At 41.4% G+C, this 25,880-nt stretch overlaps 2 protein-coding genes across 2 annotated transcripts in view; one reads left to right on the top strand and one right to left on the bottom strand.

The window, feature by feature from the left end:
• The window catches only part of MMP16 (matrix metallopeptidase 16), a 308,321-nt gene that overhangs the window by 180,465 nt on the left and 101,976 nt on the right, over positions 1-25,880 (top strand). The window lies entirely within an intron of this gene.
• On the bottom strand, positions 3,086-19,596 carry LOC141264126 (uncharacterized). The gene is made up of 5 exons (XM_073676439.1): positions 19,568-19,596; positions 14,592-14,806; positions 13,876-14,190; positions 7,296-7,347; positions 3,086-3,188 (listed from the first exon to the last, which is right to left on the bottom strand). The coding sequence occupies exons 1-5, from the start codon at positions 19,594-19,596 to the stop codon at positions 3,086-3,088; spliced, it is 714 nt and encodes a 237-aa protein (XP_073532540.1).

Here is a 25,880-nt window from a genome sequence, read left to right as displayed (position 1 = left end):
TAATTAGCAAAAAACACCTGCAAAGGCTTCCTAAGCATTTAAAAAGGTCCCTTAATCTGTTTAAAGTAGGCTCTACAATCATGGGGAAGACTGCTGACTTGACAGATGTCCAGAAGGCGGTCATTGACACACTCCACAAGGTCCCAGAGTTCCAATTTTCATTTGGAAATCAAGGTCCCAGAGTCTGGAGGAAGAGTGAAGAGGCCACAATCCAAGCTGCTTGAGGTCTAGTATGAAGTTTCCACAATCAGTGATGGTTTGGGGAGCCATGTCATCTGCTGGTGTAGGTCCACTGTGTTTTATCAAGACCGAAGTCAGCGCAGCCGTCTACCAGGACATTTTAGAGCACTTCATGCTTCCCTCTGCCGACAAGCTTTTTGGAGAAGGAAATGTCATTCTCCAGCTGGACTTGGCACCTGTCCACACTGCCAAAAGTACCAATACCTGGTTTACACACAACAGTATCACTATGCTTGATTGGCCAGCAAACTCGCCTGACCTTAACCCCATAGAGAATCCATGGAGTATTGTCAAGAGGAAGATGAGACACCAGACCCAACAATGCAGACGAACTGAAGGCTGCTATCAAAGCAACCTGGGCTTCCATAACACCTCAGCAGTGCCACAGGCTGATCGCCTCCATGCCACGCCGCATTGATGCAGTAATTGATGCAAAAGGAGCCCCGACCAAGTATTAAGTGCATTTACTGAACATACATTTCGGATTTTAAAAACAATTTTCAAGCTGTTGTTATAAAGTATTCTAATTTACTGAGATAATGACTTTTGTGTTTTCATTGGCTGTAAGCCATAATCATCAACATTAACAGAAATAAACACTTGAAATAGATCACTCTTTTTGTAATGACTCTATATAATATATCAGTTTTACCTTTTGTATTGAAGAACTGAAATAAATTAACTTTTTGATGATATTCTAATTTAGTGAGATGCACCTGTGTGTATATATATATATATATATATATATATATATATATATATATATATATATATATATATATATATTTTTTTTGCATGTTACTGAAATAGTGATATACATACACTATACACATATCTTGTATGATATACAGTGGGTACGGAAGGTATTCAGACCCTTTTAAATTTTTCACCCATCTTGACTGAAAAAAAACAGAAATGTAGAACTTTTTGCAAATTTATTAAAAAAGAAAAACTGAAATATCACATGGTCATAAGTATTCAGACCCTTTGCTCAGTATTGAGTAGAAGCACCCTTTTGAGCTAGTACAGCTATGAGTCTTCTTGGGAATGATGCAACAAGTTTTTCACACCTGGATTTGGGGATCCTCTGCCATTCTTCCTTGCAGATCCTCTCCAGTTCTGTCAGGTTGGATGGTGAACGTTGGTGAACAGCCATTTTCAGGTCTCTCCAGAGATGCTCAATTGGGTTTAGGTCAGGGCTCTGGCTCGGCCAGTCAAGAATGGTCACAGAGTTGTTCTGAAGCCACTCCTTTGTTATTTTAGCTGTGTGCTTAGGGTCATTGTCTTGTTGCAAGGTGACCTTCGGCCAAGTCTGAGTTCCAGAGCACTCTGGAAGAGGTTTTCATCCAGGATATCTCTGTACTTGGCCACAATCATGTTTCCTTCAATTTCAACCAGTCGTCCTGGTCATGCAGCTGAAAAACACCCCCATAGCATGATGCTGCCACCACCATGTTTCACTGTTGGGATTGTATTGCGCAGGTGATGAGCAGTGCCTGGTTTTCTCCACATATACTGCTTAGAATTATCACCAAAAAGTTATATCTTCGTCTCATCAGACCAGAGAATCTTATTTCTCATAGTCTGGGAGTCCTTCTTGTGTTTTTGAGCAAACTCTATGCGAGCTTTCATATGTCTTTCACTGAGCAGAGGCTTCTGTCGGGCCACTCTGCCATAGAGGCCCGACTGGTGGAGGGCTGCAGTGATAGTTGACTTTGTGGAACTTTCTCCCATCTTCCCTTCTACATCTCTGGAGCTCAACCACAGTGATCTTGGGGTTCATCTTTACCTCTCTCACCAAGGCTCTTCTCCCACGATTGCTCAGTTTGGCTGGACGGCCAGTTCTAGGAAGACTTCTGGTGGTCCCAAACTTCTTCCATTTAAGAATTATGGAGACCACTGTGCTCTTAGGAACCTTGAGTAATGCAGAAATTATTTTGTAACCTTGGCCAGATCTGTGCCTTGCCACAATTCTGTCTCTGAGCTCCTTGGGCAGTTCCTTTGAGCTCATGATTCTCATTTGGTCTGACATGCACTGTTATCTGTGAGGTCTTATATAGACAGGTGTGTGCCTTTCCAAATCAAGTCCTATCAGTTTAATTAAACACAGCTGGACTCCAATAAAGGAGTAGAACCATCTCAAGGAGAATCACAAGGAAATTCACAGCATGTGACTTAACTATGAGTGTCTGAGCAAAGGGTCTGAATACTTATGACCATGTGATATTTCAGTTTTTCTTTTTTAATAAATTTACAAAAATTTCTACATTTCTGTTTTTTTTCAGTGAAGATGGGGTGCAGAGTGTACATTAATGAGAAAAAAAATGAACTTTTTAGAATTTACTAAATGGCTGCAATGAAACAAAGAGTGAAAAATTTAAAGGGGTCTGAATACTTTCGGTACCCACTGTACACTTTCAGCACTTTATTTACTTCATTGGCTATTTTGCTCTAATAGATATTGTCTTTACATTTTCGACTTTTTGTGTAGTGAAAACATTACTTTGATATATGTATAGGTTCCCTCTCCACGTCACTTTTTATTACGTTTATTTGATTGTTTTTTATATTGTGTGTGCTCCCGTCTCCTACATTGCTATCGCACACCTTCTTGTGTTTTCAATAAAGTTTTTTCTACCTCCGTAAGATCTTTCCCATTATTGACATTATTTCTTTTGGGCTTTCTTTTATTGGTTTTGTATATTTTTACCGATTGGTCTAGAACTCTAGATACTATATGCAGCAGATATATGTGTATGTGTCATCTTTGGTTTTACTCGTTTGCATACTTGCTTACATTTTTTCATTTATATGTATACAAATATATTATCTGCTTGTTCCTAATCTAATTTGCATATACATCTAATTTAGACATTAAGGCATATTCTGAGGATAACTTCCCTGTTATCACTGTACTTTCACACAACTTGATCTCATTTGATGGTTTTCTAGACAGGAAATTGAAAAATCATTTCAAGATTTCAAGATCAGCCGATATTTGCTCTGCATTCACTTGAATGGGAGATAAACTGCAATACTTGTCAGCCACCATTAAAGAATGCAATGCTCTCTCATATGGTCACTACCGGAGCAGATGTCAGCTGATTGGTGGGGGTGTTGGGTGTTGGACCCCCACTGATGTCATATTGGTGAATTATCCTATAGATAGGTAATTAATATGTGAGTCTTGAATAACCCCTTTAGTTAAAAAATGATGTCATCTCTCTTGAAAAAAACAAAACACTTTTTATTCCTGGCTACTTTTTGTTTGGAGATACTTTCTGTCCACCGCCTGTTGTCAAGCGTCATCCATCTCTAGTAGCAGAGGGATTACAGGAAAAGAGAACTCGTCTTTGTCTTTGTGCTTCTGTTCTGGTATCTGGCAAACTGCATAGAAGCATTACAAAGAGGAGGGATTTCTGTTCAGACAGACAAGCCATTGGTCAGTGACTGGACCAATGCTTACTCAGAAGTGATGGAAAGAAGTTCTAGCTCCTCTAGTGCTGGATTGTGATAAAAAGGAAATGAACCCCAGAAAAGGAGTGGATGCCAATCGGTTGGAGATATTAGGCTGGTATATTCTCCTAATAACCTTATAAGAAAAAGATGTACCGAGAACTAATTAAAGAACATAGAGAACAAACTTTATTAAATATACATTAAAAACAGTACAAAAAAATTATGGCAGGAGATGAATGGTGTCTGGAAGCCAAAATTGGGGCACCATGGGTTGGCAGTGTACAGGTACAGGTTCTGAGGTCCCCACGGGAAGGTACGCTTGCCGAAACACGCGTAGGGAAAGTGGCACCATCGTTTGGCTCAGGTACAGTGTGTAATTTGGATGCTTATGTGCATTATGGTCATTGGAATCATGTGGGTAACTTCATACTTTGACTTTTATTCTGTTTGCACGTAGCACTTTTTTACTTGGACTTCTGTCAGTATGAATTTACAACCCAATCTCTGATCATGTATTTAGATTTTGCTATGTCTTTGACCACTTACATTTACATTGATTTTTTTAAGATTTTTATCACTCCAACGAATGACCTTGATGAATATTAGTCTATAGTCTAAATATTTCAATTAACCACCTTTACCATCATCAATCTAAAAAATTTGAGTTTTACTTTTAAATTGTATTCTTATGCATTATATAGATTTGATTACCTGTACGCTGCCAACCCATGGTGCCCCAATTTTGGCTTCCAGCCACCATTCATCTCCTGCCACCAGTTTTTTGTATTGTTTTTAATGTATATTTAATAAAGTTTGTTTTCTATATTCTTTAATTAGTTCTTATACTGCATTATGATGTTGATCTTGTTCTATAGTCCCTAATAGATGCCCAGGATCGTATTGTTAAAGATACATTTTACTTATTGGCACCGTGCGAGGGATCAATATCTGATCACACTATATTCTCCAGATGTAGATATCATTTGTAGTGGAGGATGAGGGCAGCAAGACCATGTATACTTTTTTACAGGTTTTCTGTAAGGCTCTGTTCACATATCCAGGCATTAGTGATAAATCCAGTACTTAAAAAAGATCTGATACAAACAGAGCAAAAACAGAAATGGAAACCAAAGTTTTTGATCAGATCTGACTTTAAAAAAAAATAAAATTGGATACATTTAAAAAACGGACAATTTGGTTTCTGTTTTTGTCCCATGTGTAGTGAATAGGGTTATGCTGTGCTAAAAAACAGATCTTATAATGGATGAAATAACAGACAACCAGTTTTGATACTGGCTCCATTACCAACCGATGGGAACTGGACGTGGAAACGGAGCCTGAGGAGGACAGGTACATGTTAGATCTAAGCTGTCCAATACTGATTAACTTGGGTTGTTCCCATAGACTTAAAATTGTTTCAGACCCGCTTGAACTACTTTACACAGTGTTGGACTGTGGAGCCAAGGGCCCACCAGTATCCAAGTGGAGGACTTAACTTTTCAGCTACAGTCAAATGTGACATTATTCTCAATCACAAATTTATATAACAATGATCTGGGTAGATTGATAAATGAATAAGATGCTGCCTTTGTACATAGTGAATCAAGTATATTGTGCCGAGTACTGCACATATAAGAGGGTGGTGGCCCACCGGAGGATTCTCCTGTCCTCCAGTGGACCAGTCCAAGCTTGATGTACATGAATTTATGTCTCTTTCTCCACCAATGTGCGGTGTTCTGACTGCCAGTGTATTATGGTAATGGACACGTATATCTTGTTCCGTTGGCTTAGTCTAATGTCAGAATAAAGTGCTTAGAAGATCAGAAGCTTGCTTTGTCTCTTGATTCACTGTCGATACCCATGTGATTGGTCTTGAACTGATGTAAGACATAAAAAACCTACATAAACAAGTTACAATAAAGATCTAAAAATGTTTGCCAGCTTCTATTTTGCTGCAGACAGATCTTGAAAGCTGACAAGTGAAAATCTATTTTTTGCATGCATAAATGACTCTTTGTCTAATTTCTACAGGCAAGAATACTTGGCATCAAATCTAAGATGTTTACTTCAATGCTTCCTTTGATAGATAGTAGCAAATGTGCAGGAAATGAAGCCAGAGCCAGAAATAATGGTTTATTCTTGAAACTCTTGTGAGATTGTTTTCACAATAAAAGTAAAAGTTAACTATGTAAGCCATGAGTGTAGGGTTTAAGATGCTCGGAAGATGGTGCCGAGGGATACGGGGAAATGACAGTCTTCCACTTAAGCCTCATTTACATTTGCATATGAACATATTCTAACCATATGCAGTAGAGGCAGAATACAGAGCCAGTGTAATTCTTATGCCCCCCAATATCCAGCCTTTTGGGCAGCGTTTTTTTTTCATATTTTTATACATATACCCCATGCAAGCCTTTTTTGAGTGGTCAATCAATACCATTGTTTGAGAAATTATCCAAAGAAACTGACAACAATAGAAGTAGTAAATTTGCATCAGGGAAATTTTGGGAGCGTTTTAGGATCATTTCAAGACAGAATAGAGAGTGATTTGCAACTCAAATTTTGGAAGGTGTGGACCATCACTGTTGGATATTATTATTATTATTATTAATAATTTATTTATATAGCGCCATTGATTCCATGATGCTGTACATAAGAAGGATATTCAACCAAATATTACTGTAAAATGACCAGAATATTTTGGGTGAAGCATGAGTCATGCAATCATTGCTATCATATTAGAAGCTTAAGGGGTTCGCTCACACTACCATATTAATCAGACGAGTGCTATCCGATTTTTATCGGATAGCACTCGGACCAATTATATTGTGACTCTGAGTCACTACTCATGGACAAGGCGTGAGACAGTGTAGTTAGGATGTCTGAGGTTAGGTACCAGGAGGGCTCGTAGTACAAAGGGGCAAGACCAAGGCGTGGTCAAGTAATAGTCCGGGGTCAAATGCCAGGAGGGGTACTTCAAGACAAGGGGATAAGACAAATGGATAGTCAGAGGCTAAGTCCAGGGTCAAGTACCTGAGGTCAGATAGGGTCAAGAGCAAAAGGGATGACACACACGGATAGTCACGACAAATCCTAGGTCCGGCAACAAGATCAGGGAATCAGACACAAAGCAAAGCACACACCAAACAAAGCAAAGCTACAGCTGACAATGATCTGCTTATAGCTAGCCAGCTAAATAGCTAGCAAATAATTAAGGACAGGAGGCATCTGGAGGAATGCCCGCAGGCTAGGCCAGATTGAGTTGCAGGACTGTAAATCAAAATGCTGACAGCCCAGCATGCCTCAGTATCAGATCAGATGACTGGGATGTCACTCACAATATTGACAGTCCAGCACACTCCAGATCCCAAATGGAGGCTGAGCTGTCACTCACAGCAGTCCTAGGCCACAGTGAATGATGAAATCATGACAGATATGTAATGGAGCAGTTCTGATCAGTGATTTTTTTTCTCATACCGATTCGGCATTAGAAAAAAATTGCAGCCTGCTACGATTTGCCACATAAATCAATTGAGACTCGCCCATTCTAATCTATTGGTGCATAGAAATCATTGGACTGTACTCGGATGACTCACGGAATGGAGAAGATGGAGACATTTTGTTCTCCATGTGCTCCGATTCTCGCATCTGAGACATTTTTGTGTAAATTACAATATTTCATTTTAGTAAATGTTTAAGCCATATTTATATATTACAGCAATATTTACAACAGAGGTCTCAAACACGCTGCCCGCGGGCCACATGCGACCCCTGAGGCTTCTGTATGCGGCCCGCAGGCACCACAGAGTCAGACCCCTTGACGATCCCGACCTGGTCCAGAAGGAGCCACCGACAGCAGCGCTGCATTGCCGCGTACTGTGCAGAGACCGGCTCTCTGCACAGCATTTCCAATGCCAGCCCCTGGCCAATCAGAGGCCAGCAGCTGACATCTGCGCATGGCAGTGACGTCATGCTGCGCTGGGACGCAGATATCAGCTGCTGGCCTCTGATTGGCCGGTGGCTGGAATTGGAAATGCTGTGCAGAGAGCCGGTCTCTGCGCAGTACGCGGCAATGCAGCGCTGCTGTTGGCGGCTCCTCCTGGACCAGGTCGGGATCGTCACGAGGTCTGTGCCTGCAGGGCTACATGTGCACAAAGGACGCCGAGGGAACGAAGGACAGGTGAGAGGAATCTTTTTTTTTTTTCTTAATGTGTGTGAAGAACAGCGCAGGGGACAATTCTACCAGATGGGGACCTGGATGGGGCATTACTACCGGATGGGGGACATTACTCCAAGACGAGGACCAGGATGGGGCATATTACTACAAGGTGGGGATCAGGATGGGGCACATTACTGCAAGATGGGGACCACTAGGATGGGGTATATTACAGCAAGATGGGGACCACCATAATGGGGCATATTACTACCAGGTGGGGATCAAGATGGGGCTCATTACTGCAGGATGGGGATCACCAGGATGGGGCATATTACTGCAAGATGGGGACCACCAGGATAGGGCACATTACTACAAGGTGGGGATCAGAATGGGGCACATTACTGCAAGATGGGGACCACCAGGATGGGGCACATTACTGTAAGATGGGGACCACCAGGATGGGGCACATTACTGTAAGATGGGGACCACCAGGATGGGGAACATTACTGCAAGATGGGGACCACCAGGATGGGGCACATTACTGCAAGATGGGGACCACCAGGATGGGGCACATTACTGCAAGATGGGGACCACCAGGATGGGGCACATTACTGCAAGATGGGGACCACCAGGATGGGGCACATAACTGCAAGATGGGGACCACCAGGATGGGGCACATTACTGCAAGATGGGGACCACCAGGATGGGGCACATTACTACATGGTGGGGGCCAGGATGGGGCACATTACTACAAGGTGGGGACCAGGATGGGGGCACTTTACTACAAGATTGGGACCAGGATGGGGCATATTACTACAAGATGGGGACCACCAGGATGGGGCACATAACTACAAGATGAGGACCAGGATGGGGCATATTACTACAAGATGGGGACCACCAGGATGGGGCACATTACTACAAGATGGGGACCAGGATGGGGCACATTACTGCAAGATGGGGACCACTAGGATGGGGCTCATTACTGCAAGGTGGGGATCAGGATGGGGCATATTACTGGAAGATGGGGACCACCAGGATGGGGCACATAACTGCAAGCTGGGGACCACCAGGATGGGGCACATTACTGCAAGATGGGGACCACCAGGATGGGGCACATTACTGCAAGGTGGGGATCAGGATGGGGCATATTACTGGAAGATGGGGACCACCAGGATGGGGCACATAACTGCAAGCTGGGGACCACCTGGATGGGGCACATTACTGCAAGATGGGGACCACCAGGATGGGGCACATTACTGCAAGATTGGGACCACCAGGATGGGGCACATTACCGCAAGATGGGGACCAACAGGATGGGGCACATTACTGCAAGATGGGGACCACCAGGATGGGGCACATTACTACATGGTGGGGGCCAGGATGGGGCACATTACTACAAGGTGGGGACCAGGATGGGGACACTTTACTACAAGATTGGGACCACCAGGATGGGGCACATAACTACAAGATGGGGATTGGGATGGGGCATATTACTACAAGATGGGGACCACTAGGATGGGGCACATTACTACAAGATGGGGACCAGGATGGGGCATATTACTACAAGATGGGGACCACCAGGATGGGGCACATTATTACAAGATTGGGACCACCAGGATGGGGCACATTACTACCAGATGGGGACCACCAGGATGGGACACATTACTGCAAGATGTGTACCACCAGGATGGGGCACATTACTACAAGATGGGGACCACCAGGATGGGGCACTTTATTACAAGATTGGGACCACCAGGATGGGGCACATTACTACAAGATGGGGACCACCAGGATGGGGCACATTACTACAAGATGGGGACCAGGATGGGGCACATTACTACAAGATTGGGATCACCAGGATGAGGCACATTACTGCAAGATGGGGACCACCAGGATGGGGCACATTACTACCAGATGGGGACCACCAGGATGGGACACATTACTGCAAGATGTGTACCACCAGGATGGGGCACATTACTACAAGATGGGGACCACCAGGATGGGGCATATTACTGCTAGATGGGGACCACCAGGATAGGGCACATTACTACAAGATGGGGACCACCAGGATGGGGCACATTACTACAAGATGGGGACCAGGATGGGGCACATTACTACAAGATTGGGATCACCAGGATGAGGCACATTACTGCAAGATGGGGACCACCAGGATGGGGCACATTACTACCAGATGGGGACCACCAGGATGGGACACATTACTGCAAGATGTGTACCACCAGGATGGGGCACATTACTACAAGATGGGGACCACCAGGATGGGGCACTTTATTACAAGATTGGGACCACCAGGATGGGGCACACTACTACAAGATTGGGACCACCAGGATGGGGCACATTACTACCAGATGGGGACCACCAGGATGGGACACATTACTGCAAGATGGGGACCACCAGGATAGGGCACATTACTACAAGATGGGGACCAGGATGGGGCACATTACTACAAGATTGGGATCACCAGGATGGGGCACATTACTGCAAGATGGGGACCACCAGGATGGGGCACATTACTACCAGATGGGGACCACCAGGATGGGGCACATTCCTGCAAGATGGGTACCACCAGGATGGGGCACATTACTACAAGATGGGGACCACCAGGATGGGGCACTTTATTACAAGATTGGGACCACCAGGATGGGGCATATTACTGCAAGATTGGGATCACCAGGATGGGGCACATTACTACAAGATTGGGACCACCGGGATGGGGCACATTACTAGATGTTTACCATAATTATTATATGGTGCTAATTGTAAAATAATATTACTGTATGTGGCCAATTGAAGGAAACAAAATTGTTAAAAATTATAAAAAAAAATTAAAAATAAAGCATGAAAAAATATTTTGCCACTAAAAATGCTGTTTTATATATAAACTAAACACAAAAAGTGCACGTTTATTATCGCCACATCCGTAACGACCCAAACTATAAATAAAATAAACACAGCAAAAATGTTCAGATGGTGTATACAAAAAAAAATGGTATCACTAAAAATGTCACTTTGACCTGCAAAGAATGCGGCCCCCCAAATTCAAATTTTTTCCATGTGCGGCCCATATACCCAGCCGAGTTTGAGACCCCTGATTTACAACATTATTTAGGGGCATTGTTAACATGTTGACTTGAAATATGACATATTTATGACTACATTTCTACATAAAAGTGGTGAAATAGTTGCATATTTTAGACAAGTCATAGCTATCTTAAAACAAGTGGAACAATTACACAAATTTTGCAACCATTTTTAATATCCATGAAAAGTTCCAATTTGTGCAAAAAACTTTGCATTGTCTTCCCAGATTTGACACAAAGGTTTCATGCCCTTAACCATAATTTGGGAGTGTACGGCCATCTCTAAAAAGTTGTGCTGGGGTCATTTGTATATGACTTGCATACTCTTGGCCACAGTCCAACTAGACTGATTCCTGCCTCACTCAACACTTGCATTGAGCAAGGTCGTGCCCACCATGACCATGTAAAGGTTTTGCTCTACCTGATCTATATGCGCACATAAATAGTGTGTGTATGAAGCCTTGTTGACAGATTCCCTTTAAGCCCAAAAACCACTTTAAAACAAATTTTTATACACACATCAGTCTAATATGTCCAATAACCACCCCATTTCTAATGCTGTGTAACTTCCCATGCACTTTGAGTGTTTGTTTTTCTTCTTGAGTATTGTGCTAGTACTACAGGTGCTGGAACTTCCTAACCCTCACTGCCCAGGAAGCAGTGCTCCTGACAATTGGATGAATTGCCTGCATTTAAATGGTCACTTGGTTCACAAATAACAGAGAGGTGTTCAGTTAAGTGTAACAAAAAATTTCCAGCAGCAGTGTAACCCACATTGTCTCCTGTATAGATTTTAACCCATGACCACAGGGCTGCAAATCATCAGTTGTAACATTGAGTCTAGAAACATTACAAGCTAAAAATACTGTAATAAGAACTGCCAAAAGTCTCTAGAAAGGGTACCGTTACTCTATATATGTTGTGTCGCACCAACATAGGAGAGTAGACATTGAAAAGAAAGACATTGAAAAACTGGAGCAAGTTCAGAGAAGAGCTACCAGGAATGTGAGCGGACTGCAAACTATGTCCTACAAGGAACGGTTAGAGGATTTGGGAATGTTTATCTTGCAAAAAAGAAGGCTAAAAGGAGACTTAATAGCTGTCTACGAATATCTGATGGGCTGTCACACTGTAGAGGGATCATCCATATTCTCATTTGCACCAGGGCTGTGGAGTCGGTAAGCCAAACCTCCAACTCCTCAATTTCCTTGACACTGACTCCCTCATACATGGCTCATGTTTAACACTAGGACTACTGGACTCGTGACCCCGCCTAGAACTACTGAAAGTAGTCATTTTGACTCCTTGCTTGTTTTCGTTTACTTTTAGAGTTTCATTTGTGGTTATTTATTAATAATTATATTTTTTGTAATGTATTATTATTGTGAGATCCAACAGTAATGCTTTTGATTGTTTTTTTTCTGCTTTTCTTATTTTTCTACAGAAAATAACAATAATTATAATAGACATTTTTCAAACTTTTTTTTTTATTCAAGTGCACACATATAAACAACAACTGAAGAACAAAAAGCAGAGAAAATGTAGGTGGAGGAGCATAAAAATGAAAATATGGCGCAGAATTCACCTTCTAAACATTTGGTGTTTCGCATTTTAGGCATTGCCTTTGATTTATGGCAGTACATTGCCCACACAAAGACTTACCACAAGTCTTACAATTTCCGACAGATCTATTTTTCTTGCACTTTTCTTTGATCTGGCAAAATTTTGTTTGAGCCATCACTTTTGAGCATGTAGAAACTTGGGACGTGGAACCCTTTTCCCTATCTGTGACATAAGGGCCACTCAACTCTCTCACAAGCGTTTGCAAAAATGCCTTGCGTGACATTTTTTGGTGGGTAATCTCCTTGAATATTATCCATGCATTTATACCCGCAAAGTCTAAGGCATTTTCAAATGCATGAACAGGCCATCTCCTTGTGCATGTTCGTGTGGTATATTTTCGTGCCATCTGATCCACTACATCTACTCCATATTTTGTTTCATTGTAAAACTTTACCGTTTCTGGAGTTTTTTTAGCGGAATCAGACGCAACAACAACATCTGGATGGACGGAACTCAAAATGACAACATTTTTGTTGGGCTTTCCTTGATATACTGTAAGTGTAAAATTGTCTTCATTTCTAAACACTTTAGTGTTGTACAATTCCTCTTTCATGGATTTTATTTCTTTAGGCACTTCTCGCCTTATCTTGTTCAGTGTTCCCACGATGGTTGTTCCTTTGCTTTTTAGCTGTTTAGCTAATTTTACTGAAGTAAAATAATTATCGGTTGTAACATTGCGACCTTTTTTCAAAAACGGGTCCAATAACTTCATTACCACATGGTCAGCTAAACGGTCCTCAGCACGGCGTGTGTCATCTTTGCCTAGATAAGGGAAGCCATTTGCCAGATATTTGCTCCTCTTATCAACAGCTAGCCAATATTTGTGGCCATATTTATCTGGTTTGGAAGGCATGTACTGCGTGAATGGACACCTAGTTTTGCTTGGGAAAAGTTGCTCATCCACCGTTATGTATGGGCCAGGTTTGTAACACGCAATACAATTTTCAATAAACCTGTCCCACACAGTAGAAAATAGAGCAAACTTGTCCGTTTGCAGTCTCTCCGATCGAGTAGATTTCTCATCAAATCTGAGAAACCTCATAATTTCAACAAAGCGGTCCCTAGACATTGTCGCTTTGCAAAACGGTATTCCCCAGTCATTACACCAAATACTGCTAATCGAGTGACGGTTCGTGCCAGATATTCCACGAGCATAGAATATCGCAATGAATGCATCTAGCTCCTCATCAGATAGAGTAAACAGTAAATTATTGTTCCTGCATGCTTCTGCAAGCGTACAGTTCTTTATATGTGTCAATATATATGAATCAAAAAATAAACGCCATGCGCTCAAAGGACTATCGATAATGATATTTCTTCTGGCGTATCCTGTAGGGCCAGGTGCTTCTCGAAGAATATTTTGGCTGTCACGCCTACCAGGCAAGTGTTCTCCAATTTCAACAGGTTTCCATTGAATACCATCCGCTGAAACTAGTATTCCTTCAGATTCGCCTTCTCTAGTGTTTGTTGTTGCATTACCTTCGCCGCCATCGTTATCTGTTGTTCTTTCATTTCTGGGACGTTTTGCTGATTTTTTCTGTCCACGACCAGGAGGATGGTCACGAGGCAACATAACTGCATGAGCCCGATCCCCAGTTGATGTGCTTGGAATATCTGTAAAAAAGTTGATGAATATTTAGAATTTTTGTTTTGTAAGGGTCCGTGCACACTGGCTGGATTAGCGGCGGAATATCCGACCGGATATTCTCACCACAATCCGGCCCGTACCTGCCCGCTCAGGTACAGAGCGGAGTTTCATACCTGAAGCTCCGCTCCGAACCCCGGGCTGGAGCCGCTGTCTGGGACGGAGCCGTGCTCGCGCGTAAGCAAGCGCTGCTCTGTCCCTGACAGCGGCTCCAGCCCAGGGTTCGGAGCGGAGCTTCAGGCATGAGCGGGCAGGTACGGCCTGTATTGCAGCAAGAATATCCAGATGGCTATTCAGCCAGAATTCTGCTAGTGTGCACAGGCCCTAACTCAGTGTGTGGAAGAACAAATAAATACACATAACTACTTACCTTCTGGATTTGTTCCTTCTGAGTCTTCAGATTCACTTGATATGTTCTGAGGAATGAAATCTTCATCACTGTCAGAATCAAATACATGTTCCTGCAATTCGGATTCCGATTCATCCTCCGGTATGGATTGCAAAGTAGCCAGAATATCCTGAGGCTTTATCAAACGTCTTCTCTCCATATTCCTCACAAATTCCATAATTCTATATAGTTCCCTGCTGAAAAATAGAAATGAAATGAAAACTAAAAGAAATAATAACTGTTCTGCCACCTTCAAAAGTAGGTGGGCTGAATCAGTTGACAGAAAGCTAAACTATTTCATAACAATTCATACCTGTATGAGTCTTCAGAGCTCGTATGTCTGCGTCTGTTCTCTTTGTCTCTTCAGCTGAACTGAAAGTAAAGTTACTATCCAGAATACTGTCTCCTGCTAGGACCTTAGAAAAACACCACCCTTCATTAGCATAAGATAAGAGCCTAGAGTAAACAAGCTATTTTGTTCAGCATTACACAGTAATACAAGCAGGTAAAACACAAGGAAAATGTGAAAAGTTGACATGTAAATTGAACTACATCTATATGAACATCAGGGTAAATAAGACAGAGTGAAAAAATTATGCACAAAACTTTATAGCAACATTTAGTGACAAAAGGACCTCAAAATATAGTAGGGAGTCAAAATGACTCCCTTCAGTAGTTCTTGGTAAATTTTGAAAAAAACGCGCAAATTTTTCACCAAAATTATTTATTCTCACAAAATCTTTTTTCACATCATATTTGAGGAAAAGTCACCGAGTTTCAAGCCGGAATTCTGAAAAATGTAGTCACAGAAGAGAAATAAAAAACGAAAGGAGTCAAAATGACTCCATCAGTAGTTCTAGTGTTAAGTGATAAATTTACTGTAGCACAGATTCATCTCAGCTAAAAGTCTAGACCCTTAGATCAGGAATAGGACATTTCATAACTTTCCCAAATTCTTATGAAAAAATATTCCCCACAAACTGCATTGAACTACTGTACCCAATTTATTATATATTTTAGGAGTCGGAGTTGGTCCATTTTATACCGACTCCACCAAAATGGGCTCCAACTCCACGACTCCAACTCCACAACCCTGATTTGCACATGTAAATACAAGAAGCAATGGGATGAAACTGAATGGGAGAAGATACAGATTAGATATTAGAAAAAACTTTTTGACAGTTAGGGTGATTAATGAGTGGAACAGGCTGCCACGAGAGGTGGTGAGTTCTCCTTCAATGGAAGTCTTCAATGGAAGTCTTCAAACAGAGGCTGGACAGACATCTGTCTGAGATGATTTAGTGAATCCTGCATTGAGCAGAGGGTTGGACACAATGACCTCGGAGGTCCCTTCCAACTCTAACATTCTATGAGTAAGGACCTTTCAAGATCAGGGGGCGATGAAGAAGTGGAAGTATCTGGCACTGGGGGCCATTGTCATTGTTCCTGTAGTTTCCATGTTATATATTACACTATTTAATACTCGGGTCCTCGGTGTAGACTCGGTCGTGCAGTCCGGCGCTCTGTAGCTTTGTCTTCTGCTCACTTTGAGGGGAATGTTTGCCTCTTAATGTCACCGTTTCATGGCTGGTTACAGTCTAATGCATTTTAATTGCTTCACTCCTATGATGTGCTGACAACTTTTGCTCCCTGTAGGATGAATACTCCAAATAATTTTTTCCCTAACAACTAACACATTTTTTTTGTTGTTGATGAAATATAGCAAGTACGGTTTAATTACTAGATTGCCAATCATCTGCAAACTGGTAATTACCCTGAAGTTTGGAGGACAGTTTTTTTTTTATTATAAGCACTTCAGTTCGTTCACCTGGGCATAAGTGCCCATCTCTGTACTTCAGCTACCAATTTCGTGTTCAGCTTATTTCTCCGAGTACGTCAAATTTCATTTCTTACCGATGGAGAACGAGACATTCTCACAATCTGCCATATGGTCGAAGAAGATTTAAAGGGACACAATATACAAGAAGAGACTCAGTACAAATAAAGCGATATGATGTACATCAGTGGTCCCCAACTCTGGTTCTCAAGAGCCACCAACAGGTCATATTTTCCGGATTTCCATATTATTGCCCAGGTGATGGACTTCTTGCCTTTCCAGGTGATGTAATTATCACCTGGACAATACTAAGGAAATCCTGAAAACATGACCTGTTGGTGCCTCTTGAGGACCGAAGTTGGGGAACCCGGCCCCCCCGCCAATCAGCTGTTATTGGTGTCAGCGGCCGCCTTCTAGAAGTACTCACTTGCTGATCTGGCTGTCTACTTGTAGTGGCCGCCGCAGGGTACTGCACATCTGCCTCCTTTTCAAATCAGACATTGATGACTTATCCTAAGGATAGGCCATCATTGTAAAATTAGTGGAAACCTCTTTTAAAGGGGTTGTCCACCTTTAGGGACTTTATTTTTTTTACTTAAATTAATGTATTATGGGATGTATTTTGAGTAAAAAATCCAATTGCAAAAATTATTACCTATTTTGCACTGTTTTGGTTTTATAGGCTCTCTGTCTCCCTATATATTCAACTTTCATATAGCCTGTGGTCAGAAATCAGCTGGAAGGAGCTCAGAAGAAGACACATAAGAAAATAGTTACAGACTGTCTTGTTTGATTGTCAGAACGAGCTCAATGATGGAGTCTCAGATAAAGAGGTCGGACACTTTCTATCTTCTATCTAGCTATCCTCACAAACAGCGATATTTCTGTCTACACAATGGCTTCTGGTGGAGAAGCACGTGACCAGTCCTGTCCATGAGTCTCTTCCAATAGAAAAGCAGTTTTCCCATGTGAGGTGTTTTACTACTGGAGGAGACTGATGGTCTGGTCACATTCTCCTCCACCTGCAGATATTGTATGGACGATTTGTGGCTGACCTCTTTACCTGAGAATCTGTCAGTGAGCTTGTTCTGACAGTCTTAACATATCAGTGAGCTTGTTCTGACAGTCAGTAACTATATCAAAGTTGAAGGGACAGGGAAGCAAGCAAGGTGGCTCAGTGGTTAGCATTGTTTCTTTGGAGCGTTGAGGTCTTGGGTTCCAATCCCACCAAGGACATCTTCAAGAAGTTTGTATATTCTCCATCTGAACTTGTCATCTGCTCTGTAAAAACAACTCAAGTATGTCTTGTTCATAGGAGATAGACTGCAGCAGGCATGTGACACAGGACATAATCCTCATGGGAACAGAAAGAAAAACGTGGTGTAGAGCTCTGTAACAAGTGTTTTACCTCACATCAGAGCTTGATTCAGATCAACTCAGCTCTGCTGTACAATGTTTAATGCCCTTCATATAGCTGCAGCTTGTGTTTGCAAGCAAAAAATGAATGAAGGGCAAGCATTCCTCTCTGTGCTGTGCTATCTATGGGAAAAATCACTGCAGCCCAGCTCCCCGACACACCAGCTCCCAGTGAATTGCAAATTACAGAGCATGGAGAAGGGAAAACTGGTGAAAATGCTGGATAAAAGTCACATAATGACCAGAAGCGGTGTTGTTCCTCATGTGCACAAAAATTACTTGAAAGGTCACAAGGAGGAGAGTCAGGGAGCTTCACGCCGAATCCAACACCGAGGGAGACATGCTTCCATGGAGAGTGACGATCCCGCTGGTGACCACAGCGAATAGCAGGAAATTAAAATGGAGGAATGGTCGGCACTCCGACGGATAAAATCAAAAGGCTTTATTGGATCATCTTAAAAGATTAAAAAACAGTCTGACGCGTTTCTGGCGCCCTTAGTCATAGTAAACTATAGAAGAAAAGGCAAGCAGATACAGTGCATTGTGAAAGTATTTGGCCCCCTTGAACTTTTCTACCGTTTGCCACATTTCTGGCTTCAAACATGAAGATATAAAATTCTATTTTTTTTGGGAAGAATCAACAACAAGTGGGACACAATCATGAAGTGGAACAAAATTTATTGGATATTTTAAACTTTTTTAACAAATTAAAAACTGAAAAGTGGGGCGTGCAATATTATTTGGCCCCCTTGAGTTAATACTTTGTAGCGCCACCTTTTGCTGCGGTTACAGCTGCAAGTCGCTTGGGGTATGTCTCTATCAGTTTTGCACATCGAGAGGCTGAAATTCTTGCCCATTCTTCCTTGCAAAACAGCTCGAGCTCATTGAGGTTGGATGGAGGGCGTTTGGCAAAAGGTAGAAAAGTTCAAGGGGGCCAAATACTTTCACAATGCACTGTATATATGATGTAAGCGCAAATGACATTAATTAACAAGAAACAAGAACAACTTCAGGCAGTAGCATGTTGCAAATGCCCAATACCAAAGCTGTATACAGTAGAAAATGCTATATAGTAGATATCAAAAGTTATAACATAGTATACATTAGTGAGGCTGAATACAATCATTGCATGCATCAAAAACTAGCTCGAAAAATTGAGCATGAATAAATGACATATAATAGTATTGAATGAGGCATGTATGAAAATACACTGCCAAGGGAACATTGCAACAAAATGTATTAACACTTCCAGAACATGCTCCTGCCAGAAACGGGTCAGACTTTTTAATCTTTTAAGATGATCTAAAAAAGCTTTTTGATTTCATCCGTTGAAGTGCCGTCCATTCCTCCTTTTTTATTTCCTACTTGAAAGCTCAGTTACCCTTTAGCTTCATACAGTTGTACAAGTGGCAAATGAAAAGGCTCTGAGATACTGTTTGTTGTCAAACTATTTTTCTATTTACTGCATCTGATATTTATCCACCATAGTTTTATGGTTAATAAAATTCACCCTCCATTTTCAATGTAATGTGCGACACCTAAGCTAACACTACAACCACCTATGAACAAAACCCCAGTCCATTCCATCTACAATGGAAAATTGTGTTGTCAGTGATGAGGAAGCCAAATTACATCCCCGTTAACCATGGGCCACATAGATGCCGCAAAAGTTTGTAGATACAGTTGTGCTCAAAAGTTTACTTACCCCGGCAGAATTTTTCCGTTCTTGGCCATGTTTCAGAGAAAATGAATGATAACAAAAAACTTTTTCTCCGCTCATGGTTATTGGTCGGGTGAAGCCATTTATTGTCAAACTATTGTGTTTTCTCTTTTTAAATCTTAATGACAACCGAAAACATACAAATGATCCTGATCAAAAGTTCACATACCCCACCCAGTTCTTAATACCGTGTATTGCCCCCTCTAACATTAATGACAGCTTGAAGTCTTTTGTGGTAGTTGTGGATGAGGTTCTTTAATTTCTCAGATGGTAAAGCTGTCCATTTTCTTGGCAAAAAGCCTCCAGTTCCTGTAAATTCCTGGGCTGTCAGGCATGAACTGCGAGCTTGAGATCTCCCAAGAGTGGCTCAATGATATTGAGGTCAGGAGAATGAGATGGCCACTCCAGAACCTTCACTTTGTTCTGCTGTAGCCAATGACAGGTCGACTTGGCGTTGTGTTTTGGATCGTTGTCATGTTGGAACGTCTAAGTACGTCCCATGCGCAGCTTCCAGGCTGATAAGTGCAAATTTGCCTCCAGTATTTGCTGATAACGTGCTGCATTCATCTTTCTTTCAACTTTTACCAAGTTTCCTGTACCTTTGTAGCTCACACATCCCCAAAACATCAGTGATCTACCTCCATGCTTTACTGTAGGAATGGTGTTCCTTTCAACATAGACCTTGTTGACCTCTCTCCAAATGTAACGTTTATGGTTGTGGCCATAAAGTTCAATTTTGATCTTATCACTCCAAATTACCTTGTTCCAGAAGTTTTGAGGCTTGTTTCTGTGCTGTTTGGCGTATTGTAGGTGTGGTTTGATTTTTACAGAGCCCCTGATTTTCCATTTGTTAATCACAGTTTCAACGCTGCTGACTGGCATTATCAATTCCTTGGATATTTTTTTGTATCCCTTTCCTGTGTTATACAGTTTAACTACCTTTTCCTGTAGATCTGTTGACAATTCTTTGGCTTTCCCGATGACTCATAATCCAGAAACGTCAGTGGCTGAATGAAAGATGCAAGAGTCTGTCTGGATCCCAGAAACTCACTCAGCTTTTATGCACACACACTGATTATAAGCAAACAGGTCACAGGTGAGGATGTTACCTATAGTAGCCATTCAAACCCATTTGTGTCAAATTTTGTGCATGTTATCAGGCCACAATCACCAGGGTATGTGAACTTTTGATCAGAGTCATTTGGAGAAAAAGTTTTTTGTTATCATTCATATTCTCTGAAACAAGGCCAAGAAAGGAAAAATTCTGCCGAGGTATGTAAACTTTTGAGCACAACTATATATAACCAATGACTTAACAAGTTCAAGACCAGATCATTCTCCCCTGTTCATGACCAGGCACATTTAAGGTTTTTTTTCCTTACACACATGCAGTTTTAAAGGGGTTGTATCAAGTTTGGAAGTTATCTCCTTTCCATAATATGAGGAATATCTTCATGAGCATTTGTGGACCCCCACTGACATGGAGAAACCAAGGGTCTAAAGAGCACAATGTGAATGGAGTGAAGGTCAGTCAAGCACTGCTGCTCCTTTCAATCTTACTGGGACCCCCCCCTAAGATTGCCAGGCTCACCGTTTAGCTGGTGCTCGACACCCCCTAACTTCCAAAGTTGGTACTTGGTAAGAGCTGTAAAAAATGTTCTTGTTTGGATATTCAAATAAGTTTTGCCTCTATTTCGTGGTACATGGAGCCTAATTTTTTCTTAATTTTTCTTATTTTTTTTGTCTGTTTTTGACATTTATTATATTTTTTTATGACTACAAAAACATTAAAATACATTTTAATAGTGTTCTCCTTTCAGTAGCTCAATCTCGTGTAGCTTTTTACTTTTTATGTTTGAAAACGGCACTGCAAGTGTTTAAGGTCTGTGCAGAAGCAATAGCAAAAATCTGATCATTAAAGATGTACTGTGAATTACGACTTCCTGCTGTAAAATGTAAAGTTGTCTATTCTCAAAGCTCTGACAAAGAAAAAAAAAGAAAGTTAAACCTCTCAAATTGTGGTGACACAACAACTAAACTGTTTCTTTGCCTAAATGTAGTAAAGCCAAAAAAAAAAAATCGAATGTACATTTGGAATCTCTGTAATTGTATTGACCCAAAAGTGTTGACTTTAAAAAATAAAACTCTTTTCCACAAAAAAATGATGCCCTAATTTGGCTACATTTATGGAAAAATTAAAAAAAAGTCATGGCTCTTGGAAGGCGGGGATGTAAAAATGAAAAAAAAAAAAAAAAAAGATCACTAGGACATTAAAGGGATTGTCTGCAGGACAACTTTATAACTTGTTGATCAGTGGGGGATCAACCACTGGGACCCTCACTGATTGGCAGAACGGGGCAATTTTATCCCCATTAAAATGGAGCAGCAGTGCACATGCTTGACCACCACTCCATTCTTTCACTGTGGGGCTGCCAAGCATTGCGCTCTGCTTTTAACAGCAGCCCCATAGACAATGAATGGAGCAACGGTCAGGAATCGGACCCTCCACTCCATTTTATAGTAGATATAAAAGTGCTCCATAGAGGATACAAATTCTCAGTTCTGATGATAGGTACGGCGGGTCCCAGCAGTCAGACCCGACCAATCAGCCAATAATAACTTGTTTTCACCGGACAGATCCTTTAAGGCCAAAATTGGTTGTGGTGGTAAGGTGTTAAAGAGGATCTACACATGGGGCCTGATTGAAGGTCAAAACCTTTATGCCATAGTTCTGATGTAAATAGCTTTGAAAAGACACAAAATGTTCGCACAACACAAGTCTGTGCTATTGTTTTGCAACTTTTGGCGTTCTCACGCCATTTTGCTTAGTTCCGATAAAGTGAGTAGAGCTGTGATGGGACAGGGACGTGATGACCCCTGCTTGTCAAATTCATGATAAGTGGTGACGTTCCTTACGCCCCAAATCTTACTCGATTTACTCCCAACTGGAGTAAGATTAGTGGTGAGACACACAGGTAAGTGCTCATCACTTTTCAGATGCACCGGATGCATTAAAAGGCGTGTGCCTCTTAATGAATCAGGGGTGTCGTGACTCCATCATGCCTCCTCATCAAGACCTGCGTGAAAAACACCGATCTTTATGAAATGGTGACATGATCTCTCTAGTTGATCCTGAGAATAATTTCCTCTTTTAGGACCATGGGGGAAAAAAAACAGCTTGAAAATGATATATACATTCCTTTATCTTTATGTGAGACATTGGATTATTAGTTAGAGGGTAGATCTGGAGGAGAACTTTTTATGAAAGCTGCATTGATATTTCTTGATGCTGGGTTGTTATACTTCCAGTATAAGAACTTCTTATACATACAGTATTTGTGAATTATATGACCAGCCTAGAGGCTTTGTGTTACAGAAGTAGTGATCCTTTAAGTGAACTGCTACTTTACGTGTGATAAACCATATCTGCTGTATTATATTTGTGTATTCTTGGTTTAGTCTGTACCATGAGATGAAAATGAATGTTTTGTTGTCTCCTCTAGTAGACACGATTCTCATGGTCCCGGTTGGCCGCTCGGCCTTTTACGGTCATGGCAATCCCATAGAGTCAGTAATGTGTGTTTAGTGAGTGAGGTATATATATGAATTCCTATGGCTTCTGTTGTCAGTTTCTGGGACTTGTTAGCGTTTTCAGACATAGCAATGAGACAAGCGCTGTACATCTCTTGTGAGCTCTGGTTTTCCACTTACGTGATATACCTTCCCTAGTCCGAGACTAAATCCTTACAGATGAGAAGAACACAACATGCCTGACTTCAGATAGCTAATAATAGGTTTATCTAACCTCTCGGCTACAAGGGTCTGGGTGAGGACTTCCTTCCTGAAGGAATCCCACAACTATTTTCTAATATATACAATAGCATCTGGAGGAAACAGGATCCTTTCCCATGATTGCCATCCTTGGGATTTTCAGGGAAATGGATCATTGGTCATAGTGATATGTCTAGAAGCAAAGTTACATTCTTCTCTGGCCTTGTTTTGCAGCGATGACATCACAACTACAGTACAAGTGACCACTGCAGGCAATCACTTGGCTCAGTGGCTCATACAGTCCAGTGATTGGCTGCAGTGGTCACTTGTACGGTAGATGTTTGGGCACCCCTGGTCAAAATTACTGTTATTGTGAACAGTTAAGAAAGTTGAAAATGAAATGTTCTCTAAAAGGCCTAAAGTTAAAGATGACACATTTCCTTTGTACTTTAGGCAACAAAAAAACTATATTTTAGTCTTTTACATTTTAAAAATTACAAAAAAGGAAAATGGGCCGATGCAAACATTTGGGCGATCTGCATTGTCAGTACCTAGTAGCACCCCATTTTGAAAATATCGGCCTGTAAACACTTTTTATAGCCAAACAAGAGTCTTTCAATTCTTTTCATCCATTCTTCCAGTTCTGTGAAATTCCTGGGTTGTCTTGCATGCTCTGCCATTTTGAGATCTAGCCACAGATTTTCAATGATGTTCAGATCAGAGGACTGTGAGGGCTATTGTAAAACCTTCACCTTGCGCCTATTGAGGTAGTCTATTGTGGATTTTGATTCTGTTTTTAGGATCATTATCCATTTGTAGAAGCCATCCTCTTTTCAACTTCAGCTTTTTTTTTTACAGATGGTGTTATGTTTGCATCAAGAATTTTTTGAAATTTCATTGAATCCTTTCTTCCCTCTTACCCATGGCCTGTTCCCTGTGTCATTGGCTTCAACTAAACCCCAAAGCATGATTGATCCATCCCCATGCTTAATGGTTGGCGAGATGTTCTTTTCCTGAAATTCTGTGCCCTTTTATCTCCCCACATTCCCTAGGTCATTGTGGCCAAAGAGTTCTATTTTAACCTCATCGGTCCACTCAGCTTTTTTTCAAAATGCATCAGGCTTGTTTAGATGTTCTTTTGAATACTTCTGACACTGAATTTTATGGTGAGGACGCAGGAGAGGTTTTCTTCTGATGACTCTTCCATGAAGGCCATATTTGTGCAGGTGTCTCTGAACAGGAGAACAATGTACCTCAACTCCAGAGTCTGCTAAATCTTTCTTTTGCAGTCAAGTGGGGGTTCTGATTTGCCTCTCTAGCAATCCTACGAGCAGCTCTCATTGAAATTTTGCTTGGTCTTCTAGACCTTATCTTGACCTCTTGCAAACAAGATTTGTTATATTGCACACCCATAAGAGTGATGTAAAGTAGACTGTTAAATATAGAAGGGCATTACTAAGCTAAGTAAACCCGTTCCCATTTCATGCTGTCAGCAATGGCACCACACGGAAGAGAAATGTCACAAGACTTGACTTAAGAAAGAAAATAATTTCTTTACACAAGAAAGATGAAAGCTACAAGAAGATCAGCAAAGCTTTACTTATCACTCAGAATACTGTAGCAAAAGTGATACAAAAGTTTAACAAAGATGGAACTACAACCATCTCACAGAGACATCTATGCCGAACACGAAATTGACATGGAGGTTCACTTCCGTTAGCTAAAGAAGTACGAGAAAGCCACACTGGGGTGCTACTATCACTCTGTGCCCTTGGTAGACGTTCACTTTTCCAGCATGAAAACACACATCTAAGGCCACTGTTGAATTTCTGAAGAGGAACAGGGTGAAAGTGATTCAGTGGCTAAGTGTGTCTCCTGATCGGAACCAAACCGAACACCTATGGGGAATTCTGAAGAGACGAGTGGAGCATCACTCTCCATTCAGCATCCAGGCTCTAAAAGATGTCGTTAGAGAAGAAGGGAAAAAAGGTTGATGTTGCAATATGTTGACAAGTTGTTCATTCCATGCCTAGAAGACTTGGTGCTGTCCTTAAATATCATGGAGGTCATACAAAATACTAGATGTAGTAGTTTTTGATGTTGGGTGTATTCATTTTTGCATCAACGATTTTGCGTAAATCTGAACATGAAAGTTATATTATTAACTTTACTTTCAGGTTATTGGTTAAAAAAATGTTCAATGAAACTCAGTCTTGTCAAACTTGTAAATGGTTTTTGAGTTCAGTGAGATATTGACTAAAATCTCACTTTTCAAAAGGAGTGTACTCATTTATGCTGAGCACTGTGTGTCACTTCTCATGGACAAGCCATGAGTCAGGGTAGTCAAGGAGCCTGAGGTCAAGAGCCAAGAGGGTTTGTCATAAACAGAGGGAAAAGACAAAGGCTTAGACAGGTAATGGTCCGAGGTCAGAATACCAGGAGGATAACAGGGCTAGGCAAAATGGATGGTCAGAATGAGGTCCAAGTTCAGGCAGCAAAACGATCCACAAGCAAAGCACAAGTTACC

The sequence above is a fragment of the Phyllobates terribilis genome, unplaced genomic scaffold (assembly GCF_046119375.1).
Source record: "Phyllobates terribilis strain yellow unplaced genomic scaffold, ASM4611937v1 Scaffold_4__5_contigs__length_816908805, whole genome shotgun sequence".
Lineage (NCBI taxonomy): Eukaryota > Metazoa > Chordata > Amphibia > Anura > Dendrobatidae > Phyllobates > Phyllobates terribilis.
The sequence above is the reverse complement of the archived record's forward strand: the minus strand, read 5'-3'. Positions and strand labels throughout refer to the sequence as shown.

Bases quoted from the DNA above. Each gene is read 5' to 3' on its own strand.
- LOC141264126 (XM_073676439.1), bottom strand. From the start codon at position 19,596: ATGGCCAAGAACGGAAAAATTCTGCCGGG. The intron at 14,807-19,567 runs GTAAGTAAACTT...TCTATTTTTCAG, and splicing joins AACGGAAAAATTCTGCCGGG to CAGGGAACTATATAGAATTA. The intron at 3,189-7,295 runs GTGAGTCATCCG...TTTCCTGTCTAG, and splicing joins GTCTCCATCTTCTCCATTCC to AAAACCATCAAATGAGATCA.